Source organism: Agrilus planipennis, unplaced genomic scaffold (assembly GCF_000699045.2).
Source record: "Agrilus planipennis isolate EAB-ADULT unplaced genomic scaffold, Apla_2.0 scaffold4, whole genome shotgun sequence".
Lineage (NCBI taxonomy): Eukaryota > Metazoa > Arthropoda > Insecta > Coleoptera > Buprestidae > Agrilus > Agrilus planipennis.
In genome coordinates this window covers 3583225-3603439 of record NW_020442463.1, presented here as the reverse complement: position 1 = coordinate 3603439, position 20215 = coordinate 3583225, and the positions used below count along the sequence as shown (strand labels likewise).

Here is a 20215-nt window from a genome sequence, read left to right as displayed (position 1 = left end):
TTACTGTCATTCTACGCAAAGTGTATGTTTAACCTACAAAATAAAAAATTAAGTTAATATAAACCTCTGCAACGGCCAAATTTTGAAAAATTTGGTTTAATAGAGTATCATTGCAGAAATAACAGAATCTTCAACTTCAATAAGAGAAATCACTTGAATTATTATTGAATTTAATATTAATAAAATAAAAAATACAGTACACAGCTTTTATTCCAAATAACATCTCCAGATTTGTCTTTTTAAGTAAAATAGTTCCAATTATCGGCCGCTTCCGGTTATACCGGATGTTGATGCCAACTTCGTTATTTTAAATGGAATAGCATCTTTTTTACGCCGAATTCGTATAAAACACAAAATTTTAAGGTAACTTTGATAATTAACTTGCCTATAATGAATAGTTTCTGAGATAATTTAATTTATAAAAAAAAAATCGCTACCCTAATTCAAATTATAACAACCGTAGCTTCCACAAAAATGACTGAAAAAAATTAAAAACTTCAAACACGCGTAACTTTGTTTTTTCAAATAGCACCTACCGTATTTTATTTTGTCATTCGATTTCTCTTTTGATCGATGTGCTTTATTTGAAAATTTTTGAATAAATTTGGATTTTTGTCTAAAATAGATAATTTCAGGAACCTTGGCATAACAAAAGTGTGCCATGACGAAGCTTATAGTGAATATTTTAATTCAGATACTTTATTCTGTGTTTATAGAGAATCCTATGGATGGAGATTCAGGACATTGATAAATTCATAAGCATGCATTTTATGTTTAAATAATATTCCTTCAATTGATCAACAAAAAAACAAAAAATAGTAGAACATTAACTTCATTGTTTTCATCTCCAGCAATACATTTAGAAGTGGTATTCGAAGCTTTGAAGACATCAAATTCCGTTAAATCCCTCTTTATTCTGCCAAATTTTCGCTTATTGGAGCTAAATTAGGATACGGTTGATTAAATCATCTGCAACTGAATTGTGCTATTCATTATAAGCTTCGACCTTCTATCATTTTTGTAACATAAAAAACAAGAGGTTTAGATTTTTAACATTTGCAGTAGCTGTCAATTATCCATGACAAATTTTTGTTGTGTCAAAGTTATTGAAATTATCTATTTCAGATAAAAATCCAAATTTATTCAAAGCCTTTCAAATGAAGCAATATGAAACATCCACATGGATCAAAAGAGAAATCGAAGGATAAAATGAAATGTGGTATTTGAAAAAACGAAGTTATTCGTGTGTAAACTTCGGTACAACATTAGCCATAAGATACAACTGTAGCTGAAAAAAAAAAATTCAACACTAAGTCATTTTTTGTGGATGTTTTTTTTATAAATTAAGTTATCTCAGAAACTTCATCGTAGGTAGACAAGTTGATTACCAAAGTTACCTTAAAATTTTGTGTTTTATGCAAAGATAGTAAAAGATACTTATACCATTCTATTTAAATTAACAAAGTCCACATCAACTTCTGGCATAGCCGGGAGCAGCGGACAGTTGAAATTATTTTAGTTAAAAAGATCATCGATAACCCCTATCATCTCATACACGCTTACCTTCCCTAAAACGCCTAATGTACCACTCAGTTTGAAGAACCCTGTATATGTCGTCGTTCAATAAAATCTAATGTAATACTATTTGTGGCCAAAATAGACATAAATGAAAACCATACAGTACTTTTTTAAATTTTATTTTGTTACAGGAATGAGAAACGAAATTAGATACAATGACAAAAATAGCGAAATTAACTTTTAAAGTATTCTGGGGCATTCCAGAAGACGATAAATTAAACAATTAAATTATACAATACATTTTCGCATTTAAAAATACAAAAGATTGCTTTTGCTAGTTGTAGATAGAAAGTTTATTGCTACTAACAAGAAAAATATATATAAGTGCGTTCATATTTACACGTCACTAACAATGTAACAAAGCAAAATGTATATTAACTACGAAAACCCTAAACGCTACGAACTATTATTGGATTAGTTAGAATTTATTTATTTGGGCTTTTAAAATTGCTCTCTATAAGGATAAAAGGAATAAATTCCGTTCATTTTTGTAAATATTGCAGTAGAAAAGTTTAGTTTCCTTAGACAATAGATAATGAGAGTGTATATGCAATATTATTTAAGAAAATAATTCTGAGAACTATTTTTTTAATCGAATACCTGAATTTGTATGAAGTAAATGCATTTGACCGTTCTATTATGATAATTACGTTGTTTTAAACACAATCTGAAACGAAATCTGCAATTGATGAGTATTGTTATTACAATTATACCTATTAGAATATGTTTTCGATCATAAAATATTCACGTTTACAGGGGCAACAAATAGCTATAAAGCAACTTATATATGTACCTATTCAAAGTGTCTACGGTGTAATGCATTAAAAACTATTTAATTAAAAATAAGAGATAACAACAAGGAATGTAGTACAGGTTTAATTCAAGGAATTTGGCAAGTTTAATCTTTTCAGCCTACATGAGAAATACAAATGATTACTAAAGCCAATAGTTACTGTTTAATTATTATTTACTGGGTTTGGCTCTTTAGGCTTTTCTAATTTCAAGTATTGACAATTTTAAACTACAGGTACTGGTATCCGGTGGATCTGACACTTTTTTAGGATTAAATTATACCATCCTTGATTTTTCCAATTCTTTTTCAACTCTAAAATAAGAGTTTGAATATCTGTAAAATAAACACATTACTGCATATCTCAATGGTAGAGATACTTACAACATTTTATACTACATTTACTTTGGCAGAAAGTCGAAGTACCATTTTTAAAATTTAGTTGTAATCAAATATCTACTTGAAAATGGTCCTTCGCGATTTTTAAAAGCATACTATCAATTATTTATTTCATCAAAACTACACTGCAAATAGTTTAAAACGGATTCTGTATTATATTTGTCAATTGTTTAATAGTCTACGGTTTTCTAATGCATTTCGGCTTATCCATAAACGTTCATTACAAGTTTGAAAAAGAGTAATTAAAACTTTATTTTACTTATTGTTCGTATTACATGTCACATCATAATACGAAGGGCCTACAGTTTTTATTACTCTGATAAAAATACACACACAAGGTGGCGTATTTCCTGATATCCAAGCAATGGGCCATTTATTGTTTATATGGGAATCACAAAAGAGTTATGAACTTTATTACTTTTAGAATATTGTGGTGAGTTTACTGTTAAAATTTATGAATACTGCATGCTGCAACGTGTTAGGCTTAAATTCACCTAATCGTAAATATACTGGCATCTCAACTAAGTCATTTTTTCAATTCATTCAACTTCAATCTATTCTAAAATTGTAAAGTAAATCAATATTGATAATAATTTTTGTGCTAATGATTTGTGTTTTCATTTTTTCTAATGATCAGGAAAAGCACATCAAATAAGCTTATATACTTATTAAATTATACATTCAACGATTCATGAAATAAAAGATGAAGATTTATTATACATAAATAAAAAGTGTCAAACGTTAATTCCAAGATTATCACTGATTGTCTCATAATCAGTATTAATGTTGTGCTGTTTTGGTCCCGTTTAACAATGTCTTTCTAGATGCGGACGTCCCATTTGTGTACAAACAGTTAAATGTCCCATAGAGACAGACATATCTTTATAGTAACTAGAATTGCCATTTGCGGACAACTTATGCGTTATTTTTTGAATATATTCTGATCTGTCCAATGTTGAAAACATGAAAGGTAAAAGGTAAAACGGTTACAACTCCGTATGTGTGCTGTTTTAGAGTTACTCCCAGTTAACGGTGTAGTAGACGGATAGATCGTCATTTAAGAGGACGTTCTAATAAACGAAAAACTACAATGTTTTTTGACCATTTCGCCCAAAATTGACTTGACAATTCTACTATGACAATTGCAATCTGGATCTGCCATAAACAAGTACATCGAATAAATAATGTTGCTGAATGATGGAATAATAGATTAAATTATACAACAAAGCCTCACCCAACAATATCTTTGTTAGTCCAAAATTTAATGAAAGAATGTCAAAGAAATAACATTTAAAAGGAAACAAGAGAATCTACTATATGCATATTATATATTTTACCTATTCAATAGTTTGTACGCAAATGGAACTATATAGCATAAATTTATTTTACATGCTACCATTTTGTCCGCAAGTGGAGCAGTTAATCACCTTGCACGCAAATGGGACATCCGCATCTGGCATTAATTCCCATTTAACTGCTTGGTCGTATAGGAAATGAAAATAATCCACCCTGTAGGTGTATATCTTGATAAAAATAATTTACGAGTAAATATCTATAAGTTGTCTGAAATATTTTGAATGAAAAATGATGCTATTTTCATTAAAAATATTTTGATGTAAAACACTAATTAAACAAGATAACGAAAAAATGTATAGGTACGTAACCAATATGTTAATACAAGAATGGAACCTGCATGTATTACATATCTATAGGAATAGGTATATAGCCGTTTTGAATTTCCTTCTGGAAACGTAACAATAAACAATAAATTTACTGAAAAAAATAAAACGGCTATTTTAACATGTTATAATACGTATTGGAGTATTTGTACACAGAATCCGTCAGTTATTTACAAAATGTTACTAATTTTGTACTTACAACAAAACAAAGACAGTATGAAAAAGTAATATTTGTATTGAGTTATATTGTTCATCGAATGTTATCATCAAAACGTTTATAGCTTTACATATGCGCGTACAACATAATAACATATGCAACATAAGTTAAAATACTAAAGTAGACTATTATTTGCGCATTAAATACCTATAGAAAAGTTTTCTACACAGTTAAAATTACTATTATAAAATGAGTAATTGATAATGTGTAGCATACAAAACATTTTGATTGTTTATGATTTATCGATTTTTAANAATAATTGTCAGATATAGATTCTTTATATATAATTAAATGAGATCATTTTACGAAAAAAAACTGTAAGATTGAGTATGCGTCAGATACATTTACTATTCCTTCTCAAAATATCAAATATTACGACTTGTTATAAGATATAAAAACGTCATGAAAAACATGAAGGTAATAACGACAATTCCTTTAATTCACTGACTGACTCACTTTGGACAGTTCGAAATCGGAGATAGTTCTAAAAACGTGTTTAAATGTATGTAGTATTATGTATATTTTACATAATAATGTTTCAAGCTATGATAAAGCCTAAAAATTCATCTTTATTTATAGTAATGTTGCTTGGAGAAAAATATATATGTCAACCAGTCCCACAAAATTACTTTTGGTGTTTCCCTTCAGGCTGACTTTTCTGCTGTTCGTTCTCCTTACGAGCCATGTGCCCCCTAAAAGACGCTTGAATTTTCATAGCTGCGTCGTTCAAGTCGGGATCCGTTAAGTCTATGTCCACTTCCTCTTGCGTCTAACAAAAATTAAAAATTAATTCAATTAGATAGTATTTATACTAATTTCACATCTTTTTAGGAAATTAAAATTAGTGGTGTCCGAATAATAGTCGAATCAATTTTTTTTCGAGTTATTCGCTTGTTTTTATTTGCTTTATGTTCAATCTCGTAGATGAGTTATATTTTTTAATATATTAATGATTGATAACGAACGTTAAATTGAGTGGTACTCCAGTCATTTCTAATTATAATCAACTGCAGGTGACAAGAAAAGAACGAATTATTCGTAAAAAGAACGAATAATTAAAAAAAACAATAATTCGATGTTTTCGGGTTATTCGAAAAAGCAAATACTTAGACTGAGAATTTTAGAAGAATTTTTGTAGAGTTTTCAATACATTAAATTGAATCAATTTTTAAATTAATTTTTACCACTATTTTCAAATTAATGAAAAAAATTGTTGCCACTGTCACGACCACGCCGAAAATCGTAAAAATTAATTCACATTAAGGTATCGAAAACATTTTGTCCTTTCCGGATTTGAAATACGTAAGATGATTCTTGAATGGGGTTCTCTCGTCATGCCCACCACTGCTCGAAAGCCGGATTCACGAATACAGCTTTCAGACAGACAGACCTTGCTCCTCAGTTTCATACGAGGATTTGTCCGACCACTGCACAAATTTACAGAAGATGGAGGTTCATTCCAATCAACAGCCGAATGCGAAAAAGCATTTGAACATCTCAAGATTATACTCTCTGGAGCCCCAATCTTGATATATCAACGGTTCAGCGTTGATGCCAACGTTAGTAATGTGGGACTTGGGGGTGTATTATCCCAAGCAACAGTTTTTAAAACCCTTGAACATTTCCACAAGTTCCTGTATGGACAGAAATTCCTCTTAAAAACGGATCACGTCTTGCTGAAGCAGCTACTGCAATTTAAAAAACTGGAAAAAGAAATTGCACGATGGTTACGACTTCAGGAATAAAAGTTAGACATCAAGCATCGACCAGGCAGACAACATGGCAACGCGGATACACTATCCCGTAGACCTTGCGTGGAAAACTGCTGAGAAGAAGCAAGAACTGACATTAATCTGTTGTAATCTAACTGTTGTAATTTAGCTTGAAGGGTTCTCAGAAGATTAGGAATTAATCAAAGATCACAGGAATGACGAAGATATTGGCCCAATTATGAGATGGAAAGAAGTTAGAACCTCAAGACCACCATCGCGAGCGAGCAATTGTGAACCATCTAAGCCAAACAACAAAAACGTTATTGGGCCAGTGGAATTCCCTTGTCTTAGACCATGGCATTTTTAAGAGAATGTGAGAGAGTCTACGTGGAAGTAGAAACAAACAGCAAGTGGTGCTTCCGAAGAACAGAATTTTAGAAGTCTTACAAGTAATCCCTGGCGTAACAAAGACTCTATAGAACGTATTTTATTGGTTACGAAGTAGAAGCAATCTGGAAGATTGGTGCAGGAAATGCCTGACATGAGCCGCCAGTATGGGATCGAAGACAAGGAGTCGTGGACGAATGCATCGGTACAACGTTGGAAGTGAAATTTGAGAGAATCACAGTCGACTTAGCAGGACTATTCGTACTGACAAACTCCAGTAATCGATACATCTTGATAGTCATGGATAACTTAACAGGTGACCCGAAGTACATGCGACACAGAATCTGAGAGCACACGCCGTTGCTAAAAAACTTATCAATGACTGGATTAGCTAACATATACACATACATGACATATACCATTATTCCTTTCAGCTTATAGATCCGCCATCCATGAGACAACTGGAAGAATACCGCCCAGCATTTTATTTGGGAAGGAACTCAGGTTGCTAGCAAACACGATGTTTGGTCGTCGTAGACACTTTCCAGTACCTACAGACTAGTACGTGGGCGAACTACGAGAACGACTAGAAGCTATTCATATCGCTATGTGTATGAAGCTACGATTCAAAAGTGATCGCATAAAGGCCAGAGACGATCTACGAGCAAACTCTGCTGGTTTTAATGAAAGCGGTAAAGATTGGATATGTAATTCTTCAAGGCGGAAGGGACGCTGCCCGAAACTGTAACAAGCTTGGGATGGTCCATAAACTGTTACTACACGCATCAACGACGTTGTTTATCGAACTCAGAAGGAACGAGTAAAAATGAAGATCATCCATCAACGACGTTGTTTATCGAACTCAGAAGGGATGAGTAAAAATGAAGATCATCCATCCGGATCAGCTTGCTCCCTTCCGAGGTGACGTTAATAATCGCAGCGATCAGCGACATACAGTGTCATGTGTAGGCAACCCGACATATTTTTGATCTTTCTAGGACATAGCCAGCCTCTATAAATAGTTGCCGCGAGGTCGTTTCATACGAACTGGAACCATTCATGCTCTTATACGTACGTGCGATCAGCAATATTTTCTACCGTTTTCTATCAACCGGCAGTTATCACTTCCTGTACAGGGACGATACATTAAACTAGGTGGCTTAATATTCAACAATATCTACAAGATTTCAACAACTGCCAAGCCGTTTTAGGTAAGTTTAACCAAATTTAAAATATAACTAACCAACAGTTCTTTGGGACGGAGTACGCAAAGTCCCTCTGAACTCCCCTCACCCCCTTCAATTAAACTAACAATAAAAACCTAACATTGCCTTATTTCATACCACATACACTACATTCCACAGGAGTAGGTTAGCTTCATTTGTCAGTCATTCCAAAATGGCTACCCCCAAGAGTCCCGTACTCTTGGAGAGACTTTCTATTGCGGAAATAATGTTCTTGGCGGGCGAGCTTCAGGCCAAACTCGCCATAATAAACGTTTCCTTCAGCATTCTCAAGGAGCCCCTTCATAGCTAATGTGCGAAGACGTTGCGCCTTCTTCTGTCAACCGGGCTCAAATATCTGATTCAAATCCACCCCCACTGTCGCTAACGGCTTGACAGAAGCCGGAAAGTGGCGTAACAAACGCCGAAGACGTGCCTCCTTCCTGTCTTCGGCCACGTCAACGTCCTCTGATTCTGAGCGCAGAGACCCGCAAAACTAGCCCAAACAAAAAGCCCATCCCTTTGGCCGAACATTCTTCGCGCCATGAACAGCCACGACATCGCCACACGTCGGGCGATAAATACCAAAGGCTCTATATAAGAGTCTATCCCAACTCCGTGGACGATTTTCGTCGACTCTCGTCGTTCCTCGACGAATCTAAAGTTGAGAGACATCATCACAGACGGTGTCAAAACCGAACTTGTTCTCAAAGGCTTTGCCATCCGCGGCGTACACCGAATATCAAACGGTGGAAAAATCTGGTCCTTAGTGTCCGTTTGTCTGTACAAAACCTCTCCAAAGTCCAAGTCAATCTTCGAACTTGACAAGGTTTGCACGCTCAGCGTAAAAGTTAAGCCAAAAAGGCCACAGGTTTGAAGTTCTTCCACACGGCCAACTATTATCATGTCACCTGGGTCTGTTCCTTCTGTGGCCGCAACCAAATCACTGCCAAATGTAGGGCAAAAGACAAGAAAGATGCCACTCCTTCCTGCACTGATTGCAAAGAAAGTCACCGCTCCACAACCACGGCTGCCTCAAGGTTCCAAAGAGGCCCGTACCCCTTTTTTTATCTGTAGTAGCCCCCAACACATAAAAGTCCGTGCAACCAACGCTCTGTCCAACAGTCATCTCCGGAAGGACGCTCCCCCAAAAATCTTACACCAGGACAGTGATAGCAGCTCCCCCATCCCCCTCAAAAACGCAATGCGTCCCTAAACACACCTGCAGCTTCTTCTCTTGAACAGAGGACCCAAGCCATCGTTCAAACGATGGTAGCAAGTCGCCGTCCTACAAACGACCACTAATGTGTAATACAGCCAACGCACATAATCTCCGTACAGTTACTTGGAATGCACGAAGCGCAAAGAGGTAAATTAACTGAACTCGAATACTCCCTAGAGTCAATCGGTGTTGCTTGCATCACCGAAACTAATTTGTCTGAAAAAATCAAACATTTCATCCCAAACTTCTCAACCTACAGAAGGGACCGTGAAAAGGGTGGTGCCGGTGGTGTAGCCATTCTTGTTAGGAACTCTTTAAGCATAGGCGTATCTCTTTAGCCACAAACTCCTTAGAAGCAATCGGCATCAAAGTGCAACTAACATCCGGCCCTTTTAGGATTATCTCTCTATACTCCCCCATTCGGACAGAGACCTTCCTGAACTCCCCCTTCTCTCCTCAGGCGTTCCAACTATCGTCGCAGGCAATTTCAACGCTAAACACGTCTCTTGGAGCAGTCGACAAACCAATAGTAAAGGCACCTTCCTTCTTGCCAAAGTTTTCGACTTCAACCTTACAGTTGAGGCACCCCCTGACCCCACATTTCTCCCTGCCTCCAGCAATCTGTTGCCTGACATCCTTGACATTTTCGTTACAAAAAATGTTACACTTTCCGCCGATCCGCCTATCGTCCTTGACGCACTAATCTCGGACCACCTTCCATCCCTAATTGAAGTCGGCTGCCCAATCAACAACCCCTCAAACCCCAACCACTTTACTAGATTGGCTACACATTCCTTACACACTCGAAACATTTTCATTTAAATGAAACAAGATTACCAACGCAATCGAACTCTCCACTACCTTCCATCACACGTCCACCTAACCCTCTCCGCAGATATTCTTGCCCTCCTTAAGAGGAAAAACAGAACCCAGTGCCAATAGCAAAGACACCGTAATCCTGTACGTCGTGCCGAACTAAACGCCCTCCAGCGAGAACTTAAAACTCGCCTCACAAAATTCCGCAGCGCCTCTTTTGTCGAATACATCGCTCAAGCAGAAATACACCCCAAAAGCACGTGAAAAGTGATCCGCTCTCTCCGAAACAGAGCTCCCCACCTCCCACCATTAAAATAAAATGGCTCCCTGTACACTTCAGTTGAGGAAAAAAGTGCAATCTTCGCTCTCTCTGTTCCTAGTACTTTTCACTACCCAGCCCTGTGGATTTTGCCGAGTTTTACGAGCAAATCAAAGCCACCACTCAAAACTTCGTCCCATCTTCCTCGCCATTTAATGCCAACGAAGTCCTTAGAGTCCTACCACCAAAGCACATGTGCACTGTGTTCGTTGAGCAAAATAGCTGAATTTATCCTCCTGGATCGGCTCTTAGACCACGTGGAGTAAAACAACCTTCTCCTCAATTTTCAACACGGTTTCCGCAAGACACCACGGCACCGGCTACCTACTTCTTCGTGTAACCGAACACATTTCCGACAATCTTAACAAGCGACATCACAACTCCATGCTCCTTCTTAATGTCCAGCAAGCCTTCGACCGAGTCTGGCACGAAGGCCTTATCTCCAAACTCATCGCACTTAACATCCCACATTTCCTAGTTGGGGTTATCAGGTTCTTTTTCACAGTCAGAAGCCTTCGGGTCCGCGTTGGCTCTGTTCTCTCTGCCAGTAAACCTGTCACAGCCGGTGTCCCATAAGACATCAAATTATCTTCCATTCTTTTTAACCTGTTTTGTGCGGACATGCCCTTCTACATTTCGATTCTGACTGCTCTTTATGTTGACGACATTGCCTTCATAAACTCCAAAACCATTCTACAAAGCACTGCGAGAATTAATAAATTTCTACCCCTGCTCCTAAACTGGTACCGGAAATGGAAACATTCTATTAATGAGACCAAATCGAAGGCAATTTTCTTCTCACGTAGGTTCCGAAAATCTGCCTCTATCATCGTAAACAACCGTCCCATCAAATGGAGCAACTCGGTGACTTACCTAGGCGTCACAGCTCTAGAGTGACGGCCCTACATCACAAGCCTATAATATTCATCCTTTATACTGAAATAACTCCATCTACCAACAAACGAAAATCCATGCGTTTAACGCAATCACCAGGAGAATTTGTTCCTACGCCATCATCTGGGGCTGAACCCATCCCTACGCCTTCAATTTCTTCAAGCTACCTACATACGGATTCTCTGCTCTACACTTAACTACCCATGGTTCATCAGAAATACCCAAATTCTGAAAGAAACTGGTTTACCTTCTCTCCCTGAAGATACAACCAAATTCGCAGAAAATCTTAAGGTCTAAGAATCAGATCATCCAAACCCGTCTATCTCGACACTTTCCGACTTCGCCTCTAAGCCAAACGACCGTTTCAGAAGGCCCTGCCACCTTCTCTTCTGAGCTCCTCACTTTTGCTCATATTGTGTGATATAGTCATAAATTAATAATTAATTAATAATAGTGGTGTTGGTTAAAAATGTAAATAGTGAATAAATAAATAAGTGGGTAGTCAGAAAGGTGTTGATTACGTGACAATATGTTCAATTAAAGATTCACGAAAGACAAAGGTCTTGTTATTGCTCGTACTATGGCTATGAAGCAAATTCGAATTTTAACGTTGAATTAAGACTATAAGTTATTTTTTACTGCTAGAACATTTAAGTAATTACTTAGATATTAGAAATGTAATTTAATTATGGTAAAAACGTAAAAATCATTTCACACTGCAAAATAAAATGCTAAACTGAATTTTTTATCTATATAAATCTGTTTCTTGTTACTAATAATATAAATACTCTTTTTATATCCGACTTCATTTACATTATCATAAACCTAGAGTCTAGGCTGGCGAGTAAAACAGATATACATCTTATAAAATATGCAAAATCATTCAAAATAATAAAGCTAAAGTCAGCTTATAATTGTGATAGATGTGCTATTGCTTCGAAAACATTTTTGTTGATTAAAACGTAGAGGATTGCTTAATAAATCTGAATTTTTGAAATTAGTTTCTTTTTGAATCACTTAAAGCTTTAGTTCAACTATTCTAATTCCGTACAAAGCAAAATTTATTTATTGCATCTAGTTTATTACACCTTCCAATGCTCCGCACTTATTTTTGTTACACACTACATATGTAGGAAGTTAATTGCTATTTTTATCATCTAAATTTGATCGATGCTCCTTGATTTTAAGCTATACAAAAATGTCTTAAATAATGTGAATAAAAAACAGACTTTAAATTAAAAAATTAAAAGGAATACTCACCCCTAATTACCACAAATAATTTTCAGTCTCGCGTTGATAATGCCCACGTGTGAAGTGGGCGAAACACGTGTCCGCTCATATATAATTATTTGTGGTAATTAGGGGTGAGTATTCCTTTTAATTTTTTAATTAATATTTACCACAGTCTCCTCCTTCTATTTTTAGACTTTAAATTTTTTATTTCTCCCTTCTAAAATGTCTAATCGTAAAACTACGCCCAAACCAGTGCAACAAAACATTTGTTAACAGTTGCATATTGCACTTGTCTCAGCATTGCAGAACTCTAGCTGAATAATGTCATCTAATTGGCCAGGGTCTACCCACCTTACTCAAAAAACATATTGATTAATTTAATTTGCTGTCTTACTAGGTCATTACTTTATTTGTTTGAAGAGCGTATGCAAATGAATAAAAATAAAAGATATTGTCACAGCTATGTTAAGATATTAAATTAATAACGTGGGTACCATTGTAGCTTCATTCAATTCGTTCCTGTACTAATATAGGTACTTTTTATTAGTATTAAAATAGTCCATAATCTTAAATGTGTCATTGTTGAGTTCAGAGTTGCGTATAGTGACGTTATTAGCCGCCGCATTGTGTTTGCAATTATTACAAATTTCAATCTCTTATATCTCAAATATTAAAATAGCTACTAATATCAAATGGGCAAAATGCAAAATAACCACATTATGATATCCCATATGTCCTCTGGGTTAAGCACTCCGGAAGTAAACTAGTCCCACACTCGAATGTCCAAGCGGGGACTACCTCGGGGGATATTCTCAATAAGTGCAATAGGGGAAGGTGTAATACTTCACGAGTCGGAGCGTGGAATGTTAGCACAATGAGGCAAATAAGGAAATCAGAAAATTTGAAACTTGAGATGAATACACCAGAATTAGATATAGAAGGCATTAGTGAAGTCTGTTGGTCAGATGCTGGAGACTTCTGAAGTGGACACTTTAGAATAATACATACAGGATCGGTGGAAAGTAATACGGGGGTAGGAATTGTAATGCGTAGAAAAGCAGGGCAGAGTGTAGAAAGTTATTAACAAAAACGCGATAGGATAGTTAAATAGATAAACTGGAAGCCGGTAGAAACCGTAATAGTGTAGGTCTACATGCCTACATCATCTTACAATGAAACCCTGGATAACAAATGAGATTGTAGGATTATTAAAAGAAAGGCGGAAATACAAAAACATGACAGACGAAGAATGGTAGAAAAGGCTATAAAGTAGATAATTAGGAAGTGTAGGGCAGCTAAGGGACAGTGGATTGATAGGAGGTGTAAAGAAGTAGAAGAAATATTTAAAGTAGGCAAAACCGATGAGGCTTATAATATAATTAAAAGAGATGTAGGGTACAGTAGTAACAATATAAGAAACGAGGCAGAGGCCATTTTGATAGAAAATGAGGAAAATACAGCTAGGTGGAAAGAATATTTAGAGAACCTATACGTAGGCTATGAGTTAGAGACGGAAGACAGAGTGGAGACAGGTGAGCTAGGTTATCCCATAATGAGAGAAGAATTCGATGGAGCATTAAAAACTAAAAGAATAATACGGCGCGGGGTACAGATGGGATACAAGCGGAAATTCTAAAACATGAGGGACAAGAGGTTAGAGATCGTATGTTTAAGCTAGTTAGTAACATCTACGAGATGGGGAAAGTTCCAGGGGATTATAAGCGGAACATGGTAGTAACCATACCTAAAAAGATAGGCGCGGATAGGTACGGGAAATTTAGAACCATTAGCTTAACTTCCCATGCGTCAAAAATCTTAACTAGAATTGTACAGAGGAGGATGGAAAAAAGTGCTGAAAAACTATTAGGGGAAGATCAACTTGGGTTTAGAAGAAATAGAGAAATAGAGACCATTCTAACTTTACGGGTAACAATAGAGAAAACGATGGAAAAAGGAAAGAGTGCGTATATAGGATTTGTAGATTTAGAAAAGGCTTTTGAATGTTAAATGGGACAAGATGTTAAATATAGTTAAAAATGTACGGATCAGTTACAGAGGTAGAAGAGGGATTATTTAGTTTGTACAAAGAGCTCCAGGCAGTTATACAGCTGGAGCTAAAACGTATAGAACTAAATATTTGGAAGGGAGTTAGGCAGAGATGCACATTGTCACTGCTACTTTTTAATTTATACGTCGAAGAAACGATTAACATCATTAAAGATAGTACTGTAGGGATAGATATGGAGGGGCAAAAGATTAGTATGCTTAGATTTACAGATGATATAGTAATATCAGCTTCTAGCAAGGAGGAGTTGGAGATAGCTTTAAATAAAATGGAAGAGGCTGATGAGATCCAAAAATATCGAAATAGCAATCCGCGTGTGGCAGTTTTGACAGAATAAAGACCACTTCGAATTATTTTATTCGATTATGATAACGTGCCTATCACGTAGAGGTTAGCTACGCCGGGATTCGTTTCAGCAAGTAGATATCCATATATTGAAATGGACCTTGTTGGGGCATACGTAATCCTAAAATGTAGCATCGTACTACAGATGACGTTTGCCGCGTCATTTGTGGTATTTTATAAAAGTATGTATTGTGTGGCAAATAAACATTTATTTTTGAAATTTAATTTTTTATTTATATTAAATTGTGTAAACTCCTAATGTTAGGTTTTTAAACGACCACGGCTAGCATTGGTCATTTTCGACTTGGCGGAATTTGATCCTAATAACACCGATACCGTTCAGGAACACAAATCGCGGGCAATTCTACCGCAACTGACCAAACGGTGGCGTCTGTTTTGTGCATTTTGTTGGGTTGGTCTGGACAGGACTTAAAAGAAAACACCAATTCCATAATAAGAAATGTTAAGTGTTCTTCAATGAGTTAGTTTGAACGCTTTTTATGTTTTAAAGGACTGATGTAATAAGATACCTGTCTACCAACAGATGGAAATTATTATTTAATTATTTTGGTTCTCAATTATTGATGTACGAATGTTTTTTTATCTTCATAAATACAGTGAAACATGGTTATAACAACATAATTATCGGTTATAACCACATCTCTAATGTAACATCAGTTCTATTGTACATGTTATTCTCATATTCGAATTTTCGTTTATTACGTTTTCAAAACTGTTATTGGTCACAATTTTAAAAATGAATTGAACTTACGTTATCAGAATTCTTGCTGTCTCCCTTGCCTTCTTGCTTTTCATCTTTGTCCATTTGCTTTCGTACTAGGTGCCCTCGAAATGATGCTTGGATTTTTGTTGCAGCTTCTTCCAAACCTGGGAAATTATTTTAATTGTTAAACTAAAAGTGCCTCAATCTTATTATATATGTCTTTTCGCGAATTTAATATTAAGCGAAATAATTTCCAAACATTCTTTGTTAAAAAGCAAACAGAGTTTTACCAACACATTTAGTCTTTCATAAACTATTCTTCCATATGTGCGTACAAAACTACAGATATAGCGTATGGTCTAGAAAAGAGATTTAAAAATGTTTTTTTCCCAGAGTTCATTTTGTGAATGAATTTCGTTGGTATAAATTAAAGATCTCATATGCCCACAAAAAAAAGAAATCCATTGGGTTGTAATCAGGATCGAGAATAGGATGACGAAGGCTTTGCTTAACTTTCCAGGGACTGAGATGGACTTTAACTACCTCACTGTATCCATCCGTCCCGACTGGTCTGGTGCTGGAAGCGTACCAGAACTCTCTCTTTGTTAAGACCAAAAAGGCGACCAAAACTGTGAAATACTGGTGGAATAATGCCATAGTAACCCAAAGGAAGAAATGTATAAAGATCAGAAGGAAGCTACCAAGAAGAATAATAATGCCCCACAACAAGCGCCAGAAGTTATGACCGATATGACGGTCGCAAAGTCGAGGTTATTATTATAAAAATTTGCCAGCGTATTTTGACTGTTGTCAAATATTTTTTTTTATATTTATTTAGAAATATGATTAATTTAATGTAATATTAGAAGTAAATTTAGTTAATTTAGTATCAGCAATGCATTTAACAATTTCACGTGAGCTAATAAATAAAAACAATTTATTTACAACAATAATTTAACAATATTTCATAAGATAACACATAACAACAATATCAGCATATCTTACTATATGATTGGGGGACGTAGGAAATTGTAAGGAATCGTCCCAGGGTAAGTGAAGACGGCAAATCGACTCAACACCCTGTTTTACTTGCTTCTCGGGATTCTTCAATCTGAATTCGAATTTGACTAGCAATTCGACTATTATTGATTCCGTAATTAAGCGGTGGCTAATTGACCTACTAATCCAGTAGGTAACTATCTTAGCTTGCAATTTTAAACAAACAATTTAGGTACACCAACATTGAACTAGTGACCCAAATAAGAATTTATGGATAGGTACCTACTTTGTAACACTATTACTTACAATAGGGCGCACTACAAAAGGATTTTACAAAAATAGCATTCTAAAGAGTTGAGAAAGAAAAAATTTAAAAACTTCAAATAAAATCGAATGGAGTGTTACTTGAAAACTAACGAAATTCTAATAATGACATGTTTTTCAATTATTCATCAAAATCGCCGCTTTTGAGTCATAAGCGGCAATATACTGCGGGTAAAGCGACAACAGGTAACCGCAGGTTATACAATATGTCCACATCCATACAGGGTGTAACAGAAATAAGTGCCGAACGCGGTCCTGTGTGTAAATTGCCAACATGGATGTCTGCAGCTACATGGACTGAGACTGTAAACATTGACGATCATCAAACTCTAACATATGCATAAACAATTTAGTATAACACATAATATTTATACCTAAATAAACTAAATAAGTACGTTATAGACAGCATTACAACGTAATTACGTATACGTTAGTCGGTGAATGAGTTTCACTGGATAATTGTAGTTTTATTAAGGCAAATTTTCACACCAACATTGAGATATTGCCAAAGTGCGTTACTTTTGTGTGGTTGATTCTAAGTAAAGCTACCAAAAAAGTAAATAAGTCTTCAAAATTTCATACCACACATTTACAGAAATTGCAAGGGATGCACGACAAGCGAATTTACATCGCACCAATACTGATTATTGTGAGAATTCAATATTCCATCCAGTGTGAAGTAAATTTGTCTGCAAACAACACTCTATAGAAATAATAAAGCACTTCTCTGTCGAAGCTAACAAAAATTAACTCGCAGTTAAAAATCAGTTTCATGTAAGGCTCGCTGCAAATAAAAAGGGTGCAGCAACTTCTCTTAAAATTCGCCACACTGTCATATGAGAGGAGCCAACGTTCCCTGCTATTTCAGTGCACTACGTTAGGAGTTGCCTTCTATGAACTCTAGGATTTCGTCTTCTACAACGGTGATATGGTTCGGATGTCGACGCACACGACCCTTAAATGTAGGGTTGTACCGCACTTAAAATGGCTCGCTGAGAATGTTGATGGCTGTACAACTCGATTATTGCATTAATGTAGTATCCACATTTGCCGTAGATCAGGATCATATCTCAAAGTTCTGTCGTACTAAACTTCATTGTAATAACAATGAGTGACACACTGACCTAGTTTATGAGCAAAAAAAGTACAAAATAAATACAATACCGATGCTGCTAATTCCCAACTGATTGAATGCGACGTTGCGTATAACATGGTCCTTTTTAATGGTAAAAGTATACTTTGCGATATATTTATCACTACGTTCGTGTTGTCTTTTTCCTACCGTAACCTTAACTTATTTATCAAAAGAGAAAGTTGGCAGCACAAATTCAAAGATAGCATTGTAAACTACAATACGACTTTCTTATTAATATATGTACTTATCAAACTGACAATGAATCAATGGCATGGTGAAGAGGACTAATAAGTTCAAAGTAGAAATGTGAGACAGTTTTGCCAAAATGCTAACCGATAAAATGCACTTCTATTTAACTTGGCATGTATGGTTTGGCCACTGTTGTATCTGTGATTGTGTTGTTCTTTCAGTTTAACAATGACAATATGCAAAACATTAATAGGATGCGGTACATATTTCCCAATGTTGAATTGTTGCCGATACAGTTCCGAAAGCAAACTTTCTCTGCCTACATTTATTAGGGTTTTGCAGTTCCATAGCTGTTTACTAGGACAATTTAACAAATGTTTATTAATGGTCATTAACAGTAGCCTAAGGCCAAATAAACCAATAACCATTGGTCTCGCCCCCTGCATTCCCATCCCTACTTTAAGAGTATCTACCAGTAATTAAGTAAATTCAATTCTCTGTTCGTCCTTCTACAACTTTTTGCTCTTTGTGGCTTTATCTTTTTTGTGTTTGGTCTTAAGTGTAAATATTGTCACATGAATGTAGTCAACCCAACATACATAGTGACAAATCAGGCCAAATTTTTTAGACGTCACGTTATTGATCTTTCATGAACAAGGCCAGCCCTTATAAGTAATAAAAAGCGAACGAGAAAGAGCGAAGAAGCGACGAATTGTACGAAGCTAAAGGCTGTGAAGTCAATGATGGTAGAAGTTAATGCAGAACAAGAAGAAATGAAACCGATAATGGAAGAGGAACAAGAAGAAATTAAAAACGGACAGGAAGAAATAAAGCAAGAATTAAAAGCAGTACAAGATGACATATGGGACAAAAAGAGTTAAAAGCAGCTCAAGAATAAATGAAGCAGGAAATGGAAATAGAAATAAAGAACGTATAAGAACCAATCAACAAGGGAATGGAGGAAAAGGTATATAATATTAGAGATGAAATGGAAAAGAAGATAAAAGAGAGGGAAATCAATATGAAAAAGAAGAAAGAAAAAAAAGAAATCAAGATGGAAACGATGATAGAACAAATGAGAGAAGAAATTAAAAAGAAAAGAAATTACAACAGAAGGTGTTACGTTACTAATCAGGGAATGTGTAATGGATATGAAGAAGGTCAATGCTACAGACATGAGAGCAAAATTAAAAATAAGAATGTGGAATGTGATCGTTTTGTTCGAGACTGCAAGAACTGCTCGTCTAAAATGTAGAAATTAGGGCCAACTCAAGAATGCCCCTCAGAAAACAACACGGCAGTCGGAAAACTAAAACTAGTCAGTTAACTTTAAGGGCCACAGTTGGTTCACCCTCACTAAGCAAAGAAGAAGTCATCATTTCAAGATTAGACTGAACTAACTCATTATTCATAGAACTGACTATAAATACGCATAATGTTAAGATCGTTACCGACACAGATGCATCCAACAATATCGTTCGACCTAATGTGGTATCGGAACGGCCAACTCGACCTTTGATAAGATGACTGAACCTACAGCTTCCGGAAAGACTTCAACAAACTATGGAACATATACATTAAGGTAGTTAAACTGGACAATCAGAACTTGACAAAGAAAGCATTACTAGCGGGATATATAGTAGTAAGAAATGGAACATTACCGATACCTGTTACAATCGCCAATTTAAAGGACTTCCAACAAAAGATCTGCAAAGGCATAGAGTACGAAGTATTTAAACTAGCAGCTGAAATCCACCACTGTGACTTGAAAGAAAACCCTGATACAAAGCCGACTTCACTTCCTGCAGCATTAACAGAACAGATGAAACGGTCAAGTAACAATTTCAACTTCTTACCTGTTTTCAACACGTCTTCGCCCTTTCAGGTGAAGATTTTGGCTGGATTAGAAGAAGACTGCTTTTATAACCGAAAATGGTCTATGACAGGTCAATGTGATGCCTTTTG

At 35.8% G+C, this 20215-nt stretch overlaps 1 protein-coding gene across 2 annotated transcripts in view; it reads right to left on the bottom strand.

Moving 5' to 3' along the window:
• Positions 1–4923: 4923 nt before the first annotated feature.
• The window catches only part of LOC108745188 (neuromodulin-like), a 94077-nt gene continuing 78785 nt past the window's right edge, over positions 4924–20215 (bottom strand). For both annotated transcript variants that reach the window (XM_018481313.2, XM_018481314.2), the window contains 2 exons: positions 15652–15767; positions 4924–5432 (listed from right to left, as the gene is read on the bottom strand). In XM_018481313.2, coding sequence (XP_018336815.1) covers positions 5289–5432; positions 15652–15767 — 260 coding nt within the window. In that variant the 3' untranslated portion in view covers positions 4924–5288. The remainder of the gene's footprint in view (positions 5433–15651; positions 15768–20215) is intronic.